Source organism: Hyla sarda, chromosome 4 (assembly GCF_029499605.1).
Source record: "Hyla sarda isolate aHylSar1 chromosome 4, aHylSar1.hap1, whole genome shotgun sequence".
In the NCBI taxonomy this organism is placed as follows: Eukaryota; Metazoa; Chordata; class Amphibia; order Anura; family Hylidae; genus Hyla; species Hyla sarda.
The window spans coordinates 290,437,493-290,464,659 of NC_079192.1; the positions used below are offsets into that span (position 1 = coordinate 290,437,493).

At 36.9% G+C, this 27,167-nt stretch overlaps 1 protein-coding gene and 1 long non-coding RNA gene across 2 annotated transcripts in view; one reads left to right on the forward strand and one right to left on the reverse strand.

Moving 5' to 3' along the window:
- The window catches only part of LOC130369340 (dynein axonemal heavy chain 3-like), a 101,356-nt gene that overhangs the window by 11,832 nt on the left and 62,357 nt on the right, over window positions 1–27,167 (reverse strand). The window contains exons 10-17 of the mRNA XM_056574480.1: window positions 25,405–25,523; window positions 18,096–18,300; window positions 12,048–12,251; window positions 10,934–11,064; window positions 10,033–10,228; window positions 8,014–8,208; window positions 7,476–7,664; window positions 821–1,051 (exon numbers count right to left, since the gene is read on the reverse strand). Coding sequence (XP_056430455.1) covers window positions 821–1,051; window positions 7,476–7,664; window positions 8,014–8,208; window positions 10,033–10,228; window positions 10,934–11,064; window positions 12,048–12,251; window positions 18,096–18,300; window positions 25,405–25,523 — 1,470 coding nt within the window. The remainder of the gene's footprint in view (window positions 1–820; window positions 1,052–7,475; window positions 7,665–8,013; window positions 8,209–10,032; window positions 10,229–10,933; window positions 11,065–12,047; window positions 12,252–18,095; window positions 18,301–25,404; window positions 25,524–27,167) is intronic.
- LOC130369343 (uncharacterized) lies at window positions 8,217–26,743 on the forward strand. Its single transcript, XR_008892725.1, has 3 exons — window positions 8,217–8,534; window positions 21,362–21,460; window positions 25,512–26,743. It is a non-coding gene; the product is annotated as an uncharacterized LOC130369343 (long non-coding RNA).

Below are 27,167 nucleotides of genomic sequence, written 5' to 3' on the forward strand. Positions count from 1 at the left end.
ACATTGCTTAAGATGTTATTGTAAGTGACTGCTTTGTATGATGGAAAAAAAGCACGAATGTATAAATCAAAGTGAGATATTGCATTTCTGTATGAATCAAAGTGAGATATTGCATTTCTACATCTATCTTATTGAAAGACCTCATATATTTTGTTATGGACTGTGTGCAATGGTCAATAGCACTTCAACACAATATTTTTCTGTATGAGGAATATAAATTTAATAGTAAAGTCTTAGCAGAAATATTAAAGCCAGATACTGTTCAATAGCTTTTCTCCTAGCTATAAATATGACATTTTGAGTTATGACTATGCAGCTATTTCCCTCAGAGAGTCTATAGGCACACTCTTCTAGAGAGTGCTTCAAGCACTGTGACAAATTGATTAATCCATTTGTTACAATCGTATAAGGTTTCCCTAATCGTTTGCAACACATTATCTTTAAAAGATCACTTTAGAGTGGACAATTAGCTACCTGTTTATACTGAACATTGTAGCCTGGCACCTAATAACTAATACCCATGTATGCCTCAAACGCAAACCATTGCTATAATTTTATATTAACTGAAGCTCTGGGCCTTCTGAGTAGTGGTAGAAAAACCATCTTCAACTTTTTTACTTTTTTTTTTTTTTTAAACCATTACCTCCATTACCTCCCACCCTTCCTCTACATTTCTTTTTTGTTTGTCATATGGCTGTTGTAGTTGAAAAATAAATATACTAGAATCATAAAAAAATATGTAGCAAAAAGCACTGTGTGGGATGCATAGTGCTTACATTGACACACAATTTCAACCATGAATATAAAATCAAGTATTCACCTGAATTTCATCCACAGCTGCTAGTACATGACTGTCTCCATCCTTGTAAGGCGAAAAGACAAAGCACACGTCTTCCCAATCTGCTTTCATTTTGTTTAGGGCCTTCTCTAGGGCATACTCTTTGCTTGCTTGCAAGCTGATCTGATTTAGATTGTCAAGGTATTTTTCAAGGCCAAGCTGCAGTATTTCAAGAAGAGTGGTGCCTTCATGTGGAGCGATGTTAAATCCGACCTAGGGATAAAAATACACCACTTAGTATATGTCATATGGCAAAACCCACACACAGTGGCGGGTGGAGAAAAGAGACTTTTTCTTAAAATAATTCTTACTAATAGCTAAGTTTGAAAAATAGGACAATGTGCTTACTAAAATCATACGAAATTATAAGGTCCAAATACTTTTCAAATAAATGTATGACTTTGAAGGGAAAAGAGTCATGAACAGTAACACCAGAACATGGTTACTCATTTCTGACATGGGAAATAATAAAAAATTATAACATTCATAACATTGTACCAACCAATAAGGGTTATTGATATGAATACACCAATGGCCTGCTGTTCAGCCTGTCAACCAAGCCGAATTGTTCTCTGTTCACTTTAAGTAAGATTAAGGGTACGCTCAGACGAGCGGATTTACAACGTATTTTACGCTGCGGATCCACCGCTGAAGGACCTCTGTATGCTGCCTTACAAGTGCCTGCTCAGAGCGGCAATATGCCACTTCGTGCAGACACACTGAAGCGATGTGCGAGTCGCCGCGCATGTGTGGTGTACTCACACACATTGCGGCCGCTCCCTCTGCTCTATGAGCTAGGCCTAGAGCTGCAGCAATGTGCGTGTATACTGCGCATGCAGGTGGCGACTCACACATGGTAGTGTGTCTGCTCGTAGCGGTGTATTGCCACTCCGAGCAGGCACATGTAAAGGCAGCATATAGGAGGTACTTCAGCGGCGATCCGCCGCAAAACACGCGCTGTAAATCCGCTCCTCTGAACGTACCCTAAGGGTACGTTCACACGTGCATATTTTTTGTGCAGATCTGCTACAGATTTGCTGCTGCAGATTTTGCTGCCCATTGACTTCAATAGGCAGCAAAATCTGCTGAAGCAGATCTGCAGCAGAAAATACTCACATGTGAACTCGCCCAAACACAAAACCTCAGTAGCATTCAATAGGGAAGCCTAAGGATTGACACCTGAGCCTCACAAAGAAAATATTTGGTAAACAGCAACTCTTATTCTACAGTTTACACGTATTTTGTTTAAATATTTTTTTATTTTAAACTGTTACATTTAAGTTCTGTTACTCAAAAGGGATAAGGCAAAGAAAAGAAAAAAGAAATCAAGCTTCTTGGGGAGCTGCCAGCAGAGACAAAGGTCAGATGTGGTGAAGATAAATGTATTACTGTAACACATTTCAGCACAAGTGCTTTAGTGATATAAAATGTGCTACAATTCTAAATGTATCTGAACTTAGATCAAGGCACTTAAACCCGATATAGTACAGGAAAGTATGAATATGCAAAACTTCAGGTACACAGACATATCATTATGTACTTTCTGCTTGTATAGAGAGAATAAATCCTTCAATCCAATTTAGCAAGCCTCATGTAAGTAGAACAACATTACACTGAAAATGATATAAACCTCAAGAAATGAACTGCTAGAAGTTTCAAGAGCATTCATTCCAGCCGTACATGTGAAATGATGCAACAAGCGCGACTTAAATGGAACTAGTTAATCTAGGCTTTGAAAAATAGGCCCATAGACTTGAGTTGTAGGAGCATTTATGAACTGCAGAAAGTAATTACGGAAAGATAAAATAGGATGACATGCCGCTGTTAGTTCGCCAGATTTATAGCTCGGTATTTTCTGCCTCCTCTCATGATGTCATTTTCATCTGTGATGGACATCATTTCACAACAGCAGGAGGAGTCTTTTTTTTTTTTTTTTTTGTATGGGAAGGGGTGGGGTGATTTTAATATAAAATTCTCCTTTGGGGCCAAGTTTCTATAACAATGATGTATCGCCAGTAGTAGATGTTGCAATGCTGATAAATAATTCAGGCATTCTGTCATCTGAAAAGAACTGAAATGTATCTTATATTAAGGTCTGAGATAAATTATCCTGTTTTACAAGCCGAAGACTTGTAGAACTAACAATTAGATATGTCAGCCGAAAAAAAAAATATTCTGAAGAATAAATAACATTTACTGATTTGTCCTTTGTATTCTAAGGGGTACTCCGGTGGAAAACATTTTTTTTTTTTTTAAATCAACTGGTGCCAGAAAGTTGAACAGATTTGTAAATTACTTCTATTAAAAATTCTTAATCCTTCCAGTACTTATTAGTGGCTGTGTACTACAGAGGAAATTATTTTCTATTGGGATTTCTTTTCTGCCACGGCCATAGTGCTCTCTGCTGACACCTCGGCCCAGTTTAGGAACTGTCCAGAGCAGCATATGTTTGCTATGGGGATTTTCTCCCGCTCTGGACAGTTCCTGACATGGACAGAGATGTCAGCAGAGAGCACTGTGGTCGTGACAGAAAAGAAATCCCAAAAGAAAAGATATTCCTCTGTAGTATACAGCCGCTAATAAGTACTGGAAGGATTAAGATTTTTTAATAGAATTAATTTACAAATCTGTTTCTGGCATCAGTTGATTTAAAACTAAAACATTTTCCACCGGAGTACCCCTTTAAAGCACCAAAGCAGACAGACTTGAACTATGCCCCACACTCAGGAATTGGATTATCACATGCAACAAAGAGGAGGCTTGAGGATTTAGTTAAAAATTATGACAAGATGACTCTTTAATATTATGCACACTTAGCAGGTTGTGTCTACAAGTCATCTATTGACACTTGCTGTTATCTCCATAGCATAGTGTTAGGAAATAGGCATTGATTCGCTGCCATGGACAATGGTTCAGTTTCTTTGTCTCTGAACTTTTAGGCTATGTTAAGACTTTGGAATGTCTGCACCTAGAATCTCTGTGCAGACATTCCAGAGATTGCGGGCACTGGCATGATATACCGGCGCTAGGACTGCACAGGAATGCGCTGTCTCATAGATGGCTATGCATTTCGTGCGGAGTTAGCAGAAAGGATGAACAGGTCCATTCATTCTGCGGACAAGGAATTTGGAATTTTCATGCCAGAAATATCTGGCACAGAAATTCCAATGTGTGCACAGCGCAGCAGAATCCCATTGAATTCAACGGGACTCTACTGCAGTGGAATATCTGTATAGAATTCCAATGCGGAATTCTGCACAGAAATTCCAAGGTGTGAGCATAGCCTTATACTTGAGCCCACTTATCTTGGTAACAACTTCACCCACAAAGACCTAAGTACTACATTTTCTTTTCTTCATAATCCAAGGCACACTATGGGTATGTTCAGATGTCAAAATTTCCGAGCAGAATCCTCTGGAAAAATTTCTTCTCTGCTGCAATTTGGTTGCTGGAAAGTCCCATTGTTTTCAATGGGATTCTGCTACACCGTGAATACACCAGAATTTCTGAGGCAGATGTTTCCACCACAAAAATTCTGATTCAGCTCTTGACTGAAAGAATGAACATGTTCATTCTTTTGGCAGAATCGACTCAGAAATGCATATGGTGCAGTCAATGCATATGGTGCATTCCCGAGCGGTCCTAGCGCTGGTGAAACATGCTATTTGTAGAATGTCCACATGTGTTTTTCAGGTGTTCACTCCACAATTTTTCCACCATGCGAACAAGTCCTATCTCTTCTACTAGGGCACATGAGAATTATACAAAGGGATCTCCGGCACAAGACTCCCCCCTTTGAGGTAGACTAGGGAACCAGTGTAAACCAAGCCTGCCCATGTATTACATGGTTGGTCATCTGCCTTGGAGATAACAACTGTTCACCATGCACCCCTTCAGTGGAAATTTGTGGTACCAACAACAGTTCCACTGTGTTATTGCTGCCTTTTTGGGCATGCATTTATGCATATTAATGCAATTTGTGGACAATAAAATTGTGCCATTTTTGCAGTGCTTTTTGAGAATCGCTGAAAAACTGCTGTGTGTGAACAAAATCTCACTCAATCGTTTGACTTAAGCATCTTAAGACAATCTCTAGACAATATAAACTTAGGTAACACTGGTGCATTTAACTGGAATATTCTTAACTTTGCAATGCTGTCTATAATCTATCTATCTATCTCATATTTACACTTATTTATACAAATGGCTGTGAAACGTCATATCTTTATTCACAGTGGTACAACAAAAATGTGCCACCAGTAAGTAATAGTGCAAAATAGCAAACACAGTGGTCAGACAACTGAATCCACTTTATCATTATAGACTTTGGGGAAAATTTACCATTGTCTATGTAAATCAAGTTCTTCTTACCTGGTTTGCTTGGGCCTACCTCATGGGTCCTTCACTTAAATTTATCAAAGAGGTGCACGTTCTGGTCAGGACTGGTATATGGCCAAGGGCTGATGTGACCACACTCACAAGCTTGTCTACATCTGTGATTTTTCATTTATTGTGCAAAATGTGTGACTTTTAACACAGAAAAAATTTCCCCTGTATAGTCTTTGTTCTGTAGGAAAATATATTTTCTGCAACATGTTGCCTATTCTGTAGGAGGTCTTTACAGAATAAAAAAACAGAGAAGGCAAGTACATATGTTTTTTTCACAGGGTTACCAGTATCACAAGGCAAGTGAATAGCATTTTATTTATCTATTTTTCTTTTATAATTATACAAATAAGTGCAGAAAATTCCTTCGGAATAGAAGGACTTATTTGTGACTAAGCTTCTTGGAAGCAAGATGTTCTCCAATCATATTGCATATTATGGCAATCCACTTTGTAAGTGTGGTTCTTATGAATGTTTTTAGATATCAGAGTTATTTTTGGATAAGGTGATCACTAGCCAAGATTTAGGGCCCTGTTTCATAAAAAAAAATAGAAAGAAATTGTGGGAGAATCATGAAAACTAATGCAGAGGGAAAGGGTCATAGTTGTCCATGACAACCAGATTCCATCTTGTAACGCCCAAATGGTTGATACAAAATACTCCAAACATCTCTCAATAAAGCATTTAAATAAAAGCATAAACTATTGGTTTGGGGCCAGCCACATACATAACAGGTGATAAAATGATAATACAAAGAATAAGATGGATGAGCCAGTAATGCTTAGTTAACACCTGCATTGGAGGTTTTGTTGGACACCTTTTTTCTCAGATTCAGTAAAAAATTGTGGTCAAAACAGCTTAACATTATAAGTAAATTTGTCATCTAAAATGTCAGACACCATGCTGGAAACCATGTCGGAAATAGGCTCTGTTAAAGTCAATAGAGTCCACTGGGTGCTGTTATGGTCTGGCATGCACCAAATTTGCTGGTGCCATTTTTTTTTGTTCTGCTCCAGAGACAGAGCACAACAATTGAAAATACAACACAAACCTAATAGAATGACAAATCAAAATGACCAATGGGAACATAGTTAGTCATCTTATGACACATTTTATGTTTAAGACTGTGGTCAATCTAATAACAAGGGCCTTATATCTTGTGTAATTATCAACCACTGTAGCACACTATTGGTATATTGGTATAGGTCAGTGCTGCTGTTTTTTTGTTTTTAACTAGGCTTACAGTTAAGTTATTCAATGTTACAATAGAATAAGCTGTGTAAACTATCTGCATGTGTGTGCGCCTGTGTGCATGCGGATGTGTGTGTTTATGTGACACTATACCCTGCTGGAAGGGCCCCATTTGAACTGCCCATCTGTTAAGCGGAACTCAATTTCGAAGTCATGTGTGATATAGAAATTTATTTCCGAATATCAGAAAACCCTGACACATCTTAGCTTTCATTAAAAAGCCTAAAGATGGGACTTGAATAACAATCTGCCATGGCTAATTAGTATTTTCAGTTTCGCAGATTCACTTTCAGACATATTGCTGTATGCACATGGTAATTTAGGTAAACAGATAGCATCCACAGCTGCATCAATTAACATTGCTAATCAAAATTGAATTCAGGTAATTAGGCCCATTTATGCAAAAAGTCTATAATTTGGGGTGGGGGGGCTGGAATCTTTGGTAATATTCATAAAAGAAAGAGCCTATTTTCTTCAGTAAGACATCGGCAGAGGAGCAAAGAAGGAATGTACGTGTGAGTAATGTGTGTGAACAAAATTGACAAATTGAAGTTGAGTATTTAATTGCTCCATATTAGGGGAACCTGCCTGTTTTTTTGCCATAAATGTTTTCGCTGGTAATTAGAAATGATTTACATTTATGTAGCAGGAGCAATATTATCAGGACTAATCTGGCTGTGGAATTGCCCATACCATGTAACAGCAGTCATAGAAGATCACTTAATTTCAATTTACTACAGTAAGCCTATGCCACATTACTGGAGAATGAGCAATAAACCAGAATTTACAGCAGTCCTTCCCTACGCAGTGATACATTCTAGAATACATGGTGGATGCATTATACCTTACAGTACATTTATAGTATCAGGGTGCTGACTTCAAAAGCATGGTGATAATGGATTGAATGCAATGGCCAAAGTGATATTCGGCTGCTTAGAACAGAAATAAAAAGCATGGTACAAATATGTCACAGTTATAAGCTGACAAATTGTTCAATCACCTTTGCACTCATAAGATGCCAGTGTCTTGGCTTGATCCCAGGTGTACACAAAGCTGTTACAAGAGGCATGTTGATCTTAAACTTCTCAAGCTTGGTCTTAATGGTTGTAGCGACTTTAAGAGGTCCGTGTAAGTCCGGGTGATAAAATGCTTTTGTCAACTTGTAACTAGTCTTCCATAAATTCTGCACCTGATGACAAACATTTGTTTTTTCAGAAAGAAGTTATTGATTTTTTTTATTTACTGTTCTGGAGGACTCATCTATCCTATTGCCAAGCTCGGGGTAATTTGTGTCATATTAGACCAATGAAATTGAAATTTATATTGATTTTATAGCAGCACATTATTCTTTTTCACAAGAATGGGCAACTCCCTTTAAGATGACTATGTCAGGACGATCCCCTTTCAACTGCATTATAAGTTGAAATGTATCATTAAAATGTAATCCATTATTTTGGTGCTGCAAGACAATAATGGTGGATACCAAAGCTGCCACTCCCATATCTGTAACTGGATAGAGCAAATGACTTATTACTCACCTCCCCTTCCACCTCTTCTGCATTGACCTGTAGCAGTGGACCATTCATCCATTTGTCGTAATAAGTGCTGAAGTGCAAGGCAGTGGTCCACAGTTCCTCATAGGGCTCCTTTAATTTGCTGATCTCTGATATTTGATTATAAGTGCCTATTTGTTCAACTCCTAGAAGCTCCTCCTCCTTGTTAATCTGAGCTCTCTGTAAAACACAGACCAGACATCTTATGTTTATTACTGAATTGGGAGAATAAAAAAAAACAGTTTTCTCTTAAAATCCCATCTATAGTTATGGAATAGAATGGTAGCAATGTAATTGGCCTGAGAGAAATAGATGTTGAATGCAGGGCTCCCTTTAAATGGAACTTCTACCTTTGCAGGTAACCCAGAAGGTGGCTGCTTAAACAGCAGTTCTGCAATGCAATGCACTGTTCTGTATCAGTTGTATTATAAAGAGGAACAATCCCAAAATCCGGTTCAACTGAGTTTCCATCAACACACTACAGACTGCCATTTGTGCAGCCCAAGGTATGGCATTAGTTAGGTTTTCTATAGCTAAATATATTTTATTTGTGTTATATGCTTAAGTTACTATAGTAGATACGTTAAAGAGTTGATGTGCAAACTATCACCTACTAGGTTATAAGTAAAATACTGTCTAAGGTGGAGAATTCTGTGAAAGAACTAGACATTTAACACAACAATCTGTTTGCTAAGGAAGGTTAAACATTATCTGGCTCTATATTTGTAAATGTAATAAATTCTATTTGTAACGTATGCACTCTATCAGGAATTGATTTCTCAGGGACCCATCAGCATATATTCATAGACAAATGAAACTGTGCTACGCCTATAGTCGCAAAATAGCAGGCAAAACAAAGCAGACTGTCAATGCAGTGCAAAACCCCTTCCCCTCAGCTTCATAAGCTTCAAGATCTCTATGCATAATATAGGAGTCAGCCTATTGTATAAGGCAAGAAGACATTGAGGACTCTGCCGCTTGGTTAAGTTTAGTTAAAGGTGCAAATAATCATGTTTGTAATAACAATCTGCCACGTGCCAGCAGCAAGGCAATAGAAAAACTAGTAGGGACTTGGCACTATCTGACAAAAGCGTCTCGACATGTTTTTCGGCCAAACAAATCAGGGAGGTAATAGTATTTAGAAATGCAAGCAAGGGCCATAGAAAATGTAGCTAGTAAATGTAGGTCATGCAAGATATGACTAGTAAAGATACATCACACAAGTCAATGTGGCTAGTAAATTTAGATCCTAGTATTTTATATGCATACAGTACGTGGATAGGAAAAATTGCTGCATTTAATGTGGGTATCTTCAAACTCAGATTCAAGCGAGAGTCTTAGAGCTCCTCTACAAAGTATGCATCATATGGGTACACTCAGATAGAAGACAGACAGAAAAAAATAACAGGGGAGGAAGACTAAGACATATGAAGAAAGATACTGAAGTTTTATCTTTTGCTTAACACTCCCCCATATTAGTCTTTAGTCTGTCTTTCATTCTAAATACAGTCATTGTCTGGCATTGCAAATCTTCCGAACGGTTTGAAGCCCAAGAGAGATAGCGGGACAGGCTTGACTAAATGTTATATATGAGAAAGCTGATAATAGGATATGGGCTAATATTCCCAGACTAGCTTTGCTTAATGATGAGATTAAACAGTGATAAGGCTATAATAACATAAATATTAATGCTTAAAATAGATCTGGATGATGAACAATGGAAGGAAGAACATCTTGTTCTTTATGTATAAATAACTGCTGTGCAAAATCTTCTTTAAATGAGAAATAATGCAGCAGATGATCATTATACAGAGCTCTCCGTGTAACAAATGACATTACATTGTATGATTTCCTTGTGGAATTACATTCTAAACACATACACAATGCTCCATTATCTATACTGAAAACATCAAGCTAAGCAAACAGCCACAAGCACAGGGGATGGCAGCAAGCACAGAAAGAAAATACTGCTATATGCCATAGCAGGTTAAAAGCAGAACCTACCTCTTCTATAAACTGCTGTATTCTCCTGTTGATGGTGCTGAGTTTCTGTACATAAGTGCTGGCCTCGCTCATCCTCTCTTTCTTCTGAAAGTCTTTCACCTCAATGACCACATCAGCCAAGCGCTTTGTGAAATCCTTCTGCCACTGAGCGAGCCTTGCCAGAGCCCCATCATGCTCCCTCTGCAATCGTGTCACACTGACAAAGTGATTGTAAAGCACATAAGAAAAGGGGGTGGAGAAGAAATGGAATCTTCTTTTTTATATTCTCTACTGATATGCTACTTTTTTTTTCCCTGTGTTCACATTGAAATTGAACAGAATCATTTGGAAGCAGCTTTTAATTTCAGAGAGGTTAATCATCCTAATAAAGGTCAATCAAATGTAATCTCCACTAAAACTGCAAGAGCTTCCATCACCTGCAGGACATGTATTATTGCCCATTTCCAATGCAAAAAAGAAAAGACGTGGGCAGGACTTTCCTTATGCATTGCTAATGCCCCATCTCTCGCCGCCATTAACATTTCATTAAAATTATATATTCCGCTGAAATCGTTAGAGAGGTCATTTCAACAATTCCAAGAAGAAAATCCTGTTTAAAATATACTGTACATCAGCTGTGACACCGGCTTAACTGGCCTCTAATCCTCCTTCTCTTTTCATCACCCAGCTAAGGCATAACAATGGTCTAAATCTCAATTATATTAAACATTACTGGATTTAGGTTAAAACAACAGTCACATTTTCCCGCAGACTAATCTTCTGTGTAAGCCGTGGTGACATCATCAATCCACATCTTATTCAGATTCAGCATAAGAAGCTTTTATTACATTCTTGGTGACACTAAGTATATGAATAAAAAAAAAATTTGGAAAAAAAAAACAGTTTGCCTAGTATCCATTACCTGCCACTAATGATAGGAATGATTCTCTGAGGCCAAGAAAACGTGTTTCCGTTTAGAATAATGTCCTCCTTTGATAGGGATGCATAGTCCATTAGGAAGAGTAGGTTCTCTGCAGCTACTGCCAGTTTATCCTAAGAATTGAAAGAAATGTAGCAGCAGTTGCATCAAATCCACCAGCAAAGAGGACATAGGTGAGCAGTCTCAATAAATGTCTGCCAACATGCTTGGTGCTTAACACACAGCAAACGCGCCATTAATGACCCCATTAGAAACAGCAGAGTATTGCATACGTCAACATTTCCCACCTTTATGCTAGCGGTATAACATTGACTGTTTAAGATAAAATGGTCAAAGCCCTATCTTTAGAACAGAAGAAATACCACAGGAAGACGGACAATAAAACAACAAAATGATACAAAAAGAAAAACACCGACTTATGTCTACGCGCTCCTAAGAGCTGCCACTGTACCAGATAAGAAATTAGAAAAAGCACAAGATAGATGGACACTGTAAACCTTACCATAATGGGCTTGATAACCTCCGAAACAGTAGGCTCACCTCCATAAAGAACCCTATTTATAATCTAAATTGACGTATCAACTGGTAAGCTTGAAATGTGACAATATATAAATAATGTGCGCTTTTACCCTTCAACTTCCTACAAGTTGCATTACTATTAATGTATGCTACAAGGCGTCTCTCAATCACTGTCACTAGTGACGCTCATTAACCATGTGTCATTGTGGCATTTTCACAACATCATCTGCAGAATAGATGCCTGACTGAGCACACAGGAAAAAAAACAAACTCTGACAACGTAGAGAGGCACCAGTTATTTTTAATGCTGAAAGTAAATGGTTGAGGATGTATAAGGGGGGTGGGTGGGGGTGTAAACAATGTCCATTCATGTTTTATGACAAAGTCTATAAAAGCCAGGGCACAGATTGATACTTTGATGTTGCCAATTGATTGGGCAACAGTATACTACGTGGAAACATAACTACTACATTTAACTGTTCTCAAAAATACTAATCCCTAAGTTCCTAATATGATGGAAGATGAAAGGTCATCTTGGAGGGTAGAAGCGAGGCCTAAAATAAAGAAAGGACTATACCTGAATCTCTAGAAGCTCTGCACTCCTTAGCTTGAGAATGTATTCTTGAAGTTCCACAAGGGCAGATGTCGATTCAGCTATGGCAGAGATTTTTGTGACAATGCCATCATACTGCTGGCAAATTTTTCGATTAAACTTCTCAGATGTAGTAGCGACTTTGTTAATTATGATATTAGTCAGCTGGCGGGTACGATCCATCATCCACTGTAGGCAAAAAAAAAGTCAGACAACACGACATCTAATCATAGATAAATTTTGTTCCTTTCTCATACGTGTCACAGATTCTATCCCTCCTGACCCTCTACACAGCCATCTACTGTCAAATTTAGATTTAGCCAGCTACCAGCTCTTTTTTATCCCTGTGTTAGATCTGAGACTCTTGGCTATCAGGAAGACAAGCGTCACCAGCTGTCTCGGAGCAAGGAGGCAATCAGGTGAATAGTACTTATTATCTTTCATTGCTTTCTGAGGAGTGACAAGATTGATTTGGGACCAGGAGCACATCCCTATATCATGAGCAATTACCAAGGCCTAAGGTTTCCTCCTTTGTACATATGTAACACTGCAGAGTCTGCATCTCCTTCCCTCACCTGGACTATAAATAAGAGATTACAACAATCCAGCTATACGTTACATATGCAGGAGAGCGTTATTTAAAAATAATCTTGGCATTCCAGAGGGGAAAAAATCAGAGCAATAGACTCTCAGTGGCACTCGAGAGGCGTCTTTTTCCAGTACATTAGTCTTAATTAGGCCCAGAGAAGCCATTAGAGGGTGTCGAAGTCTTCTCCAGGTATATGGGATGTGACATTGTTTTTAAGTAGCCTTTTTACACATTTAAATGATTTAACAATATCATTAGAACAAAAAATGCAAGTGTTTACAGTGACAGCAACACTCCAAGCAACCATTAGATTATTCTGGGTTATAGTTTACAAAACTCAGCGTTGTCGCTCTAACTGACATATCGACTCCTACATACACTAATTGTAATATTCCATTCACTCTGTGCTTTGCTCCGCATGCCAGTAAGGAAAAACACTGAGTGATTTTATTTACAGGTTCAAGTGGCATTTTAATAGGAATCCTGAAACTGAAAATGGTTAGTAAATGAAATTGAAACCTGAATTGTTTCTATTATGAGGTTGTCTGTGACATAAAACCCATAAAGGAATGTGATAAAATAGATTGTAGAGACCAGTGAATCACAGTCTAGAAAACCCTTTACCTTGATCTACTTTCTATTGTTTAGTGAAATAGAGGGAATCTCAGGCTCAGTCTCTGCTGGAACACAGATTTACTATAATCTATTACTTTGGAGCAGTCATAATTGTGCTTATAGGTATTAAATCTCAACGTGTCCCATAAATGCATTTACTAAGCCCCATTTATACGGTTATAAATATACTGTTGTTAAACTTGAATCATTACTTACTCAAGGGCTATCTGTACAACTAAAATACACTAATTTTTATGTTTCTTTGAATTCAGGATATGTTATTTTGCTTTTTTCCCTTATGTCTACCCTTATCTATCTGTTATCTAATAGTGCAAGGTAGCAACAAATTGCCTTAGCATTGGTCTGCCAGTCCTTTGGCAAAATCCTTTTTGTTATTTGATAGGTTAACTATTTTAGAAAAGCCCTAGCCATATGATCTATAAGGTTATTATTGGAGGATCTTTCATTTCAAAAGAGGTTGGGAATTCTGGGCGCAATCCCTCTAAAGTACAAATATTTTTGGCACAGATTTACCAAAACTGTCTTATTCTTAGTGTAAACTAGTCTAAATGCTCCCGATTTATTAAAGTGGCTCAAGCTGATAAATCGGATGTATCTTTAAACTGCCTAGGCTAAGTTCTATAGGCTATCTAATGGGAGTAGACTAGATTTGGACCAGTTAATTTTTAAACCAGAGACTTTCCAAAATTCCTCCACTACTTCCATAGCATTAGGGGTCTATTTTGCTGGGGTTTGCAGCATTAATAACAGATCATTTGCATGTCACAATAGATTGCTTTTCTTACCCACCAATCCGAATCCCTCAATATAATTGCCATAGAAAGGGGCTCAATATAAAGTACAAATAGCGGGTGGAATAGAGGACAGCTCTTCCATGTGCCTCAATTGAGACAAATTTTGTCAAAAATTCTGTCAAATTCCCATTATTATACATGCAGTCGGATGGTCATAAAGGAATTTTACCCACTCCAATTCCCACTTAGACCCAATCCTTTCATTGTATGCTCAAGAAACCTTCACTTCACCCTGTCAAATGCCTTCATTATGTTCAAAGGAGGGAGGGAGCTTCCCTCCAATCTGTAAATTTTTAAAGAAGCATGTCGAATTGTCATGCATATATCTACCAGGAACAAAGCCTGTTCTTCTCCAATTATTTATGTAACTACCTTAACCAGCGTCATCGCCAGGACCTTGGTGATGATTTTGGGATCTGTATTTAGTAGAGATATGGGCTGGTATGAGTCTATTCTAAGTGGGTCCTTGTTTTTCTTAAAGGGGTATTCCACGCCAATTTTTTTTTTATATATCAACTGGCTCCGGAAAGTTAAACAGATTTGTAAATAACTTCTATTAAAAAATCTTACTCCTTCCAATAGTTATTAGCTTCTGAAGTTGAGTTGTTGTTTTCTGTCTAACTGCTCTCTGATGACTCACGTCCCGGGAGCTGTGCAGTTCCTATGGGGATATTCTCCCATCATGCACAGCTCCCGGGACGTGACATCACCCTTGAGCAGTTAGACAGAAAACTTCAGAAGCTAATAACTATTGGAAGGATTAAGATTTTTTAATAGAAGTAATTTACAAATCTGTTTAACTTTCCGGAGCCAGTTGATATATATAAAAAAGGTTTTGCCTGGAATACCCTTTTAAATATCAAAATTATGTTTGCCTCTCACACTGACTGTGGGAGTGACCTACGTGCACAAGATTCATTAGTCTAGGCCAGTGTTTCTCAATTCCAGTCCTCAGGACCCCCTAACAGGTCATGTTTTCAGGATTTCCTAAGTCTTTCACAGGTGACATAATTGTGGTCAGTGAATCAGGCATCACCACAATTATATCACCCGTGAAAGACTAAGGAAATCCTGAAAACATGAACTGTTAGGGGGCCCTGAGGACTGGAATTGAGAAACACTGGTCTAGGCTAAGTTTAAAACAACTAATAGTTGGCTTGAACCATGCCAGAATTCTGGCACAATTTTGGCATAAAGTGGTGCATCTTAAAACAATCCCTTTTATACTGAAGCACCCCCTCTGTCGAACAACACAAGAAATTGTCTACTCAAAATTGTGATGCACAACATGTAAACCAGTTCTTGGTGAAAATTGTGGCGGAAGTATGGTGCATTTTCAATAGTAAATATGGACCATTATGTATGTGGGGCATATGTTTTAATGGTTTGAAAAAATGTTTGGGTTATGACATACTGACTACCACCTTAAAGGCTTATAACACAGTCATCAATCATCAGCGCAATGAACATTTGTAGAAATGGTTGTTTCTGAGGATTTTTCTGTGTATAAGGACCAGTGATCAGCTGGTAATTGAAACAGTCTGTCAAAATATTCCCTTACCCTTTACCCAGGGACCATTTATCTTGACCTTTTCATCAGATAATTTTGGAGTTGAGAAAAATAAAGAAGTGTCGATTAGCAATATACTCTGGTCTACTTTGCTTGCTTCCATTGCAGGAAAGTTAAAGAAAGAAAAAAAGTCATACTTTTTGTAGCAGACTGTGTTAAATCATAGGTATTGTCTTGGGAAAATCCTAGTCTAGGAACATCACAGTTCTACTTACCGTAATAATAGTTGGTACATACCACTAGACAAGGAAATGTTGTGAAATATAGTTCCTAATAAATGTTAAAAGGTTCAGATCCAAACGTCAGTATATTTAAATGTGTAACATATGAAGCTAAGCATAAATTTGCTTGTGCACTTTTAGAAGTTAGAACTTGTCCATACGGTAAAAGTATTCATGAAGATACAGTGTCTCATCCATACCCAATCACATGCATGATTGACTTCTTAAACTTTGAAATCTATAATTGTTTACAAATAAATTTCCCTATTCCTCAATAATCTTTTTAGGGGTATGTGTCACGTGCTACAATACAGACTCTAATGCCATATTGAAAAGCAGGTCTTACAGTTTTAGTATATAATGCATTCAGAAAGTTTTCAGACCCTTTCAGCCCCCCCCCCCCCCCTCATTATGACAAATCAAAAACAGAATTTCAGGGATATTTTTTTTTTTCACGAAAAAAAGCTTGCATAGACATAAGTATTTAGACTGTTTGCTATGACACTTGAAATTTGGCTCTGGGGGCTTCCCATTTCCCTGGTTTGTCTTTGAGATGTTTCTACACCTTGATTGAAGTCACCTGTGGTAAATACAGTAGATTGGACAGGATTTGGGAATACACACCCCTGTGTGTATAAGGTCTAACAGCTGACTACGCATATCAGAGACCTAAGACCTTTAGACCTCACATTCCAACAACATAATGACCCTAAGTGCACAGCCAAGACAACAAAGGAGTGACTTAGGGACAACTCTGTGACCTTGAGTGGCCCAGAGCCTTAGTTGAAGCCAGTTAAACATCTCTAGAGAGACCTGAAAATGGCTGTCCTCTTTCCTCATCCAACCTGAAACAGCTTAAGAGGATCCACATCCATCATTATGTCTACTTTGTCATTATGGGGTACTGAGTGCAGAATGATGGGGGAGGGGTAGAAACTTTTTTTTTTTTTTAATTAACAAAAAAGGCTGCAACATACCAAAATGTTAAAAGAGTGAACAAGTCTGAAAACTTTTCTAATACACTGTAGTTCCACCACTACACAATAGGGCTCATATATCATGAGGGAGGGGTTTTTTGAGTATTTTTTTTCAGTCTGCCTGTCCCTTGTATTGTGTATTACCAGAAGGTTGATCCTGGGATGAAAAACTAAAAAAAGGACAACATGCTTGATACCTAAGCCCATATCTATTCAAAGACATTTTCAACATACAAAAATAGTGAATAGTCTTTATTCAAGTGCATTATAAAATCATACATAAAATACAAGGTACTATACAGATGAAAGCTACAGAAAGAGGTAGTGATACTAAATCCACAATGGTAAACAATACGGACGGCAGGAATACAGTCCACAGATGTCAAATTGCAACATGCCCATAGATAGTAAAAATAAATAATGAAACATACATATAATGAGTGTATAGAGCTGGTATATATCCTCAAACAGGCTATGAGTAAAGTGCACATAACAAATTGTGTAGCACCTAGCCCTGTTCAGAGGTCAATCAGCAGCATTATATAATAAAAAAGAGGAGAACATGAAAGACAGCAAAAAGTAACAAATACCTACCATACACCAGTAAGGGAGATCACTACCTGTACCCCAACGGGCGTTTCGCGTATGGGCTTTGTCAGGGGGCGTGAAGCCCATACGCGAAACGCGCGTTGGGGTACAGGTAGTGATCTCCCTTACTGGTGTATGGCAGGTATTTGTTACTTTTTGCTGTCTTTCATGCTCTCCTCTTTTTTATTATATAATGCTGCTGATTGACCTCTGAACAGGGCTAGGTGCTACACAATTTGTTACGTGCACTTTACTCATAGCCTGTTTGAGGATATATACCAGCTCTATACACTCATTATATGTATGTTTCATTATTTATTTTTACTATCTATGGGCATGTTGCAATTTGACATCTGTGGACTGTATTCCTGCCGTCCGTATTGTTTACCATTGTGGATTTAGTATCACTACCTCTTTCTGTAGCTTTCATTTGTATAGTACCTTGTATTTTATGTATGATTTTATAATGCACTTGAATAAAGACTATTCACTATTTTTGTATTCAAATCAGTTTACTGGCATCTACTTTTGTTGGTGTAGTTAGTCTATGATAGGATCCAGTTTACGCAATTGCCTGTTAGCCAATTGTGTTTGTTCAGTGACAGTGACATTTTCAACATAACAAAACTCAATCATATCAGTGGTCTATACAGATTACCTGGTTCATTTCAGAACAATCTATCAGCAGCATCTTCATGGGCATGTATACTGGCAACAAAGCAACATCTGATGCCTGTTTTTTCATATTGTCGAGTTCTCTGGCATAGACCTTAAGTCCAACATCTTTTTGCACTAATGTGTTCAGACGCTTCTCAGTAAGAGGTGAGAGCAGATGCAGAAAAGGCTTGTACACTAGAGCATACCTAAAGGATACAAATAAAATTCATTTGCTTGAGTATTTAATATGGTAGCTAACAGAAATGGGTAAAAAGAATAATTCTTTATACAACCACTTTACCAAAATGCAGAAACCACATACAGATGTAGGACATATTTAAAATTTCATAATAACATAGTCACACAATGAATGTCTGCAGGAACAGTGCTTTTTATATGACATAATCTTTTATGTCAAGTACACAGTACTCTGGCCTATGTATATACATAACCGAGCAGGAACATGCATTATGTGAGAATAAATAGGTTTAGGAATAGAAATGTAGCTTCTGAATCATTTAAAAATGTTATTAAATATAAGAGATGTGTTGCTCTAACAGTTAACTGTATAATAGAAATGTGTGTTTTCTCTATTGAGACTTTACTGCTTCTATGAGCTCAGAAGGTCACACAAATGCTACAACTTTGACAAGTCATTAGCTCACCAAGACCATTTTAGGCTGTACACAACAAAACTGTCTAAGGCTGGGTTCACATATGTCTGGCATCCGGCATAGGTGAACTCAGCCTAGATCTTGAATGCAACTGATGCCATAATTGATGACAAGTTGTCATCAGTTGTATTTCATCCTGCGTCCAATGTTTCTGCATGGCAGGCAAGCTGCATTCCGCTGTCCGGTGACCTCCAGCGTGTCCAACCATCCAGCGTCAAAATTGAAATGCTGGATGACTGTGAACTTTCCCATTTAAATGAATGGGACACGCTGGAGGGAAACTGTGTCGGACACCTGATATATGTGAACTCAGCCTAAGAGGTGTGTCCCAGTATACAAAAAGAGATCTGCACTCAAGCAACAAAAGGCTAGTCATAAAGAGCACCAATAACCAAAATCCCTTGAGGCAGTTTTCAAATACTAGCAGCTACTTTATTGCCCAGTATCTAACATTCAGACCTGCTTTTTGATGTTTTTTCAGTGGTTCTGTCAAGGTTTTTGACAGCAAAAATGATGCAGCCTGCATTACTACCAAAACTTCAGAGACTTTGATGGAACCCCAGTGGCTCCTGTTATGTCAATGTGGTCCATGGAGCTGAGCTAGGATATGCCCTATGGTGATTCCAGGATACCCCTGTAGCTTTATTTAGGAACAGATGTCATAATGCATATGAGAACAGTATCTTATCTGCTCTCTCTTAATTCATAGGTGAAGGCCTTCATAACTGTGGATAATGGATGGTGAGAGTAGAAAAATAAATGTATATCACTGGGGACCAAAGAAAATAGGAATTAACTTTCTAAGTCCTTATGTTGAAAAGGATTTGCTGTGGAGGTCCAATACTTATCACATCCCTGAAGAATGCACAATATTTAAAAAAGACAATTATTTGCTATAAAAGAGAAACTACGACATCCTATTATGTCAATAACCATGCATTTGAATGACAATTAATATAAACAATTTATATTCAATCATACACTGATCAGATACCTCCTAGTAAGTGGATAACAACAATACTACTTATTTTTGTCCATATGTAAATAAAGTTGAAAATGTACATTAAAAAAATAAAAAAATATGTATTGTACAACCAGGTTATCAGTATAACAAAAATACACAACTGAAATACACATGTATTTTACAATTTACCAAAACAAAGGGAATGCTTTGACCATTACTCTTACTTATGTAAGGTTGTGCATCCATTGCAGCCATGCTCAACTAAAGGAAACTTTGTTGCAAAATCCGTTTAAATGCAAGGGAAAAAAAATACAGCATTTACAATTTTTTTCTCCTTTAATATTCCGGACATCCAACACACCAATTCAAGTCAATAATATCCGTCAGGACACAGCAGGATCAAGTACTGTCAGTTGGAAAAATGGACCATTCAGTTTCCTTGTTTGTTTGAACTGATCCTAAACAGGACGGAGCCCAGCAATAGTGTAAACAAGCCCTATGTAGTGAAAATGTTACCTCTCAAATGACTATTTTTTAAGAATTTTTATGTATTTGTAAATAAGCCAAATGACAGGTGTAGGGGATAGTAAGATAGGGGTATTATCCAAAGGTTTCATTTCTGGACAAGTTGGATATGTTTTCATTTCTGTTTAGTAAGGTGTATCGAGTATTTTGGTCATGTTTCTTTACAACAAATTATCATGTTTGTCCGATTGCTCATGGATAAGGGATTTTAAAGTAAATTTATCACCGAATTTTTAGTAGGTTAAACCAGATACTGATTTCTTCTTTCCTTCACATCAGTTTTTACTTTTTGATTGTAGATAGTTTCCTTTACATGATTTCCGAAGCAGCCATCTTGCCTGATCATTGTTTAAACAGCATTTAGAGCTATGCCTGACAGCAGCCTCATGAATCATAGGAATTGACTCATTGGCTTCCATTTATCAATCTGCCTGAAAATGTTTGGTTTTGCCCAATCCCAGCTCAGCTTTAATTTTATGAAGGATTGTTAAAGTATAAAAGCTAAGCTGTGATTGGTTGCTACGGGCAAAATCAGACAATTTTGGTTTTAGGTAGATTGATAAAATCTTAGCTATTGACTATTGGAGAATTTTTTTTAGGAGGGCTCTGTAACCTGTGCAGAAGTCATTGTGCAGGAAGAGGAAGTGGGTAAGCTATGACCATCACCTATTGTTAATGGTGTGATCTTATAATACCTATATACTGATGACCCTTTTGTTGTAATCCTGCCTGTGATGAAACTTGATTTAAACAATATGTCTTTTTCTTAAGGCCAGTCATCGGCATAAGTACGTTGGGTGTAAGTTGCTACAAATTAAGTACAAAATCAGAAGCAAATTAATCTACAATTATACCCCAATTCCTGTATAAATTATAATAAACCTATTGGGTCTCCAATCCAAAATCTGTTGGCATACCTAATTTAATGAATGTTTTTTAGAGGTTTTTTTCCAGAGAACAAAAAAAACAGTTGCCCAAAATTTCTAACATAATAAACATTTCAATATGTCTAACTTTTGAATTATTCACTGTTCTTGCACTGCTCGTGTTTGTATCCCCTTCCACATGTCTATTTACATGTCTTTTTGATGATCTTAATCTAAGGTTTGACATGGCATGCACATAAGTTAACCGCATGGAGACATCATCATGACTGAAATAAACAGTGGTTGTCTAGACAGAGACAGTGATAAATTCCAGAAGGTAAGTAAATAGACAAGTGAGTCATGTAGATATGGATTCATTTTTCAACAAGTACCAATGATAGTGATTATACTATGAACAGATTCATTTTGTCCTGAAAATATAAAATTTTAGTAAATATTTACTTCTTTAACTCCTTAAGGACGAAGGGCATACCTATACGTCCTGCGCCTGCTCCTGCAATATAATGCGGGGTCACTCGGTGACCCCACAACATATTGGGTCGGTCCTGGCTTCTAATGAAAGCCGGGACGTGGCTAATAGGGCGTGTCACCGATCACTCTGACTTCGCTATTAACCCTTTAGACATGGCAATCAAAGTTGATCGCCATACCAAAAGTAAAAAAAAAAAAAAGCTCAGCCTTGCTGATCGCGACCACCGATCACCCTATGAGGGCTATAACATTGCAAAAAAATAAAGTGAAAAAAAGTTAATATAGATCATTTAATCACTCGTTATTAGTTTTCTTTTACTTGTTTTTTTCTTTTTTCTTACCTCCTTTTTATTTTTCCTTCTACATTCCTTACTCTGTCTTCATTCCTTTTTATTCTCCTCTTTTATCCCCACTTACTCCTGAAATCGCAAGGACAGCTGGACTGAACTTGATGATTACAACTTCTCTACCTCCTACGTACAATCTACTCCCATATAGAAGAACATTTCTAGTCCCTGGTTTGCCAGTTTGTTATGAAGTACATGTAATTATTAAGGGGCTTCCTTCCGCCCTAGTTCATTACGCTAATAATTGAATTGGTCTAACTTTATTAAGACTAGTTACGGACACATCATTTACAATTCTATGTTCCTTCTAGTAGAACTATTTCCAAAATAGGTTAAGACATGTATCGGGATTATTGTTTTGCTTTTGTATCCCTTATTTAATGTAGTGTTATTATTCATTTTCAAATTTTCCCTATTATTGTGCATTTATGTGAAAATGTAAATGTTATTTTATAAAAAAAAATAAAAAAAATAAACAGTACAAATAGTAAATATATATATATATATATATATATATATATATATATATATATATATATATATATATAATTGAATGCCCCCCTTTTCCCATTTAAAAATAAAAACTGTGTAAATAAACATAAAAGTAAACATATATCACCACATTTGTAAATGTCCGAACTATAAAAATGTATCAATGGCGTACGCGTAAAAAAATTCCAAAGTCTTAAATAGCTTATTTTTGGTCACTTTTTATACCATAAAAAAGGAATAAAAAGCGATCAAAATGTCCGATTAAAACAAAAATGGTACCGATAAAACTTCAGATCACGGCGAAAAAAATTAGCCCTCATAACGCCCTGTACGTAGAAAAGTTAAAAAGTTAGCGGGGTCAGAATATTACAATTTTAAACGTAGACATTTTTGTGCTCTTAGTTATGATTTTTTTTAGAAGTAATACAAAATCAAACCTATATATGTAGGGTATCATTTTAATTATATGGACCTATAGAATAAAGATAGGGTGTCATTTTTACCTAAAAATGTACTGTGTAGAAACGGAAGCCCCCAAAAATTACAAAATGGTGTTTTTTCTTCAATTTCGTCGCACAATGTTTTTTTCTGTTTTGCCGTAGATTTTTGGGTAAAATTACTGATGTCATTACAAAGTAGAATTGGTAGAGCAAAAAATAAGCCATCATATGGGTCTGTAGTTGTAAAATTAAAAGGGTCATGATTTTTAAAAGGTGAGGAGGAAAAAAGGAAAGTGCAAAAACGGAAAAGTCCTGAGTCCTTCAGGGGTTAAGAAAAATATGTTTTGTATATTTTCTATTGATAAATCATTGAATAAATCAGTACATTCCCACTGTGCGAATTACTACTGAAATGCAACAAAATTACTTGATTATAGTTATTAATGCAGCTTGGGTAGCTTTGATAATTGGCCCTCTAGAGGAATGTTCTTCCCAAATAACAGACCTATATCTAGAACAAAATCTGGTCTTGTTATATGGATTGTTTTATTAAAGGGGTATGCACTGGAAAATATATATTTATTTTTAAATCAACTGGTACCAGAAAGTTAAACAGATTTGTAAATTACTTCTATGAAAAAATTGTAACCCTTCCAGTATTTATCAGCTGCTGTTATGACCCACAGGAAGTTCTTTTCTTTTTGAATTTCCTTTCTGCCTGACCACAGTGCTCTCTGCTGACACCTCTGTCCATGTCAAGAACTGTCCAGAGCAGGATAGGTTTTCTATGGGGATTTGCTCCTACTCTGGACAGTTTCTAAAATGGACAAAGGTGTCAGCAGAGAGCACTGTGGTCAGGCAGAAAGGAAATTCAAAAAGAAAAGAACTTCCTGTGGATCATAACAGCAGCTGAAGTACTGGAAAGATTAAGATTTTTTAATAGAAGTCATTTACAAATCTGTTTAACTTTCTGGCACCAGTTAATTAAAAAAAAAGGTTTTTCAGTTGTTTACCCCTTTAATACCCCAATGAACATCATGAGAAAAGCCTCTTTTTTTATTTTAGTGATTCATTTATAAGTAGCTTTATTAATACATTTTAGCACAATAATAAACATGTACTGAAGAAACATGCTGACAATGCATTTTTGATATTAGTATAATTTGATCTCACTAATTAAGAGCAATTAAATATTTACCTTGTTAATTTTATTTTTATAGGACCATATTTGTCTTAGAATGTGTCTTAGATTTTGCAAACAAAATCTCAAAATTCAATTATTAGCCCTCAAGTGCTGAAAGCCATCAACTCTATCATTCTTCATCTCCCACCTTTTGACTTTTTAAATGGCTTATAACCAAAATTGTTGCTTGTATTTCAGGATAAATAAACATAAAATAGAGATTTATTGATAAAATGTCCTTTTTAATTTATCTATTGCCTTAGAGCAAAAAAAAAAAAAAACTAAGCCGCTATTTGGTAATAATCTGATTCATCAATCTTATCCCCGGTTGGCGAAAATAAAGCTGGTCAAAAAACACTTGAGGGTTAGAAATCTTGGATCAAAAATTGAGTCTTTTAGGTATAATTTATAGTATAAAACTCTAAGAATATAATGCAGATGTTTTCCGTTCAGCAGTTTTTATGAATACATGTATGCTAAAGGCTTATCCAGTCTAATGTTCAATGTGGTTTAATATTGTATTTTCATTTTATTATATACATAAGTTTACTGTCCAGTCAATGACTGTCAAACAGGAGAACAAAGCAATATTGATAGATTTTGCTGAAAAGGAGCAATAGTTGGTGTTGGCGAGATCATGCAGTTAGATGAAAGATGAAACAGATGCAATGCACAGCCAAGATCAAAGCAGCCCATCAATTCATTCTAAGAGTCAAAATCCAGCTGAGCATCAGGAGCCCTGTCTGCATAATAAAGAAGGTTGACTAAAACATAAGGATTAAACAGATGAGCTGTCTCTTGTGGATGCATGGCTAGGAGGCCCTGCTGAGCCACTTGTAAAGACACTTTGGAATTATACACCTGCTACTCAGTAGTGGATTCCACGAGAAGCTTTCCTAGAGAATAAATTTTACTAATGGACTTAATAGCTTGGTTAAGATTGGGGGTCCCAAAAGTCTACTCTTTATATAGTTCTAAAATTGTATTTCGCCATTCCAGATGAACACCACCTCAATTCACTGTAATTCAATATACATAGTAATACAGCACAAGAAGCATACGGCAAATAAAATATACTCATCAATATTTATTGAATCATCATATACATCAACATGTGTTATATTTCTAAAAACTATATATATATATATATATATATATATATATATATATATATATAAAGGAAATATACATATACGGTGCAGATAAGTCAGCATTCAGCACAGTGGCTTAAATAAATTGGTAGATTTCACTTTCATAAACCCTCAAGAAGCATTTTATTTTGTAACATCTGCTTTACGTTAAGGAAAAGCTTACAAAAGGTACTAACCTGCTTGGACCGTGCATGTTGTTTTCAATCACAGCCTTTATTCTCGCCTTGGCTGACAGGACAATCTCTTCATGGATTTGTACTGAGCTGATGTATTTGATTTTCAGATTATCTACAGCCTGCAGATACAAGTACCTCCATTGTTTATTTTTGGAAGCTGTAATGAGCAGGCATTAGCTTGCTCACCAGAGACATATTTAAGAATTATTCACCTGTTTCTATGAATTTCATCATATTCTGATAGCAGCAGAAAATATGCTGGGAATGAGTAAGTATACAATTTGTTTGGAGTATTTCACTGATTTTACTGCTGCACATGTAGTCATTAGAATTATATGGCATTTAGGGTAAGGAAATCAAATACAAACCTGTACAGTAAAGGAGGCTATATATACCAACAAAATAGACCCTGGCTATCATGGCAAATTTTGGATAGTTTTTGTTTGCTAAAATGCATCTCATCACAAAATGTAAACATTTTTTTTTGTAAAGACAGCCTCATATGTACAATACAATACTACAGTATGCACTTTTTTAAAGCCAAGTGTACACGAGATAGATGGTAACTGACATTAATCCTGGTGGGAACAAAGGGTTCGAGCTTGTTGATTCCCTTCTTCCCGCTTTGCTTTCCATGAACATTCCACTATACTAACATATACAATAAACTCAGTAATATGCATTAAATTATTTTTCTTTTGGATCTAATCCAAAAATATCCTTACAGAAGCATTTCAGTTTATTGGGGTTGTTTTTGGCTATGCATTGCTAACATCAGTATTCCTCAAGTGTCATCTGTTTCATCTCAGCCTTGCTGCATCCATATTTAATTACTGCAGCTTGGTCAGGTGAGCTCCAGTCTGACAATTAGTATGAAAGTCAAATGCTGTAATATGTAGACAGAAAGTCAGTCTCTCCAGTGTGGCTGACTTCCTGTGAATCACAGGATTACTTAATCACTAATGAGATCCCTCTTGGAAGCTCAGAGTTCTCCCCTCCCAGTTCCACCCTATTCGTTCTATTTGTTCCTCTGTGTGTCTCCACATGCACAGAGTGCTGCTGAAGATACAATTTCTGCCCTCTCAAGAGACTAGAAAAGCAGTGACAGTAGGTAAGGCTATACAGTGATTAGTTGCAGAGTTATACACCTTCCCTGATCACACTGTCTCTGTTTGCCGATTCTCTAGTATTTCCTCTGAGATGGTGCCTATAAAATGCTCTCCTGTGATCTTCAGTAACATCTTCTGTTAGGGTATGTTCACTCTGAGGAATTGGAGAGGAATTTCCACAAGTAATTCTGCTCGCTTTTTCCTCTCCAAATTCAGCAGTGAAAACCCCATAGAGTTGTACAGAATTTCTGCCCCTCAGTTCACACTGAGGAATTTCCTCAAGCAGAATTCTGACGAGGAAGTATGTTCCGCTTGAAGAAAGGACATGTTCTTTTTTTCAGGCAGAATCAGCGTCATTCTCCCATAGAGATCAATGTTATTTTTTTTTTCAGTCAGAAGCATTTCCACGCGGAATCCGTGCAGAATTTGCACGGAATTTCCACATGAAAAAAAAAAGAGGAGTAAAATACATATATTACGCCCACTCTCCAACCTGCATTTCCGCCCGGAATTCCGCGCGGAATCGCTGCTAATTCTGTGCGGAAAAAAAACCTGTATTTTGGGGTGGAAATCTTCAGCGTGATTTCCGCCCCAATTCCTCAGTGTGAACATACCCTTACTGTAAGATCTTCAGTAACAGAAGAAAGACAGACT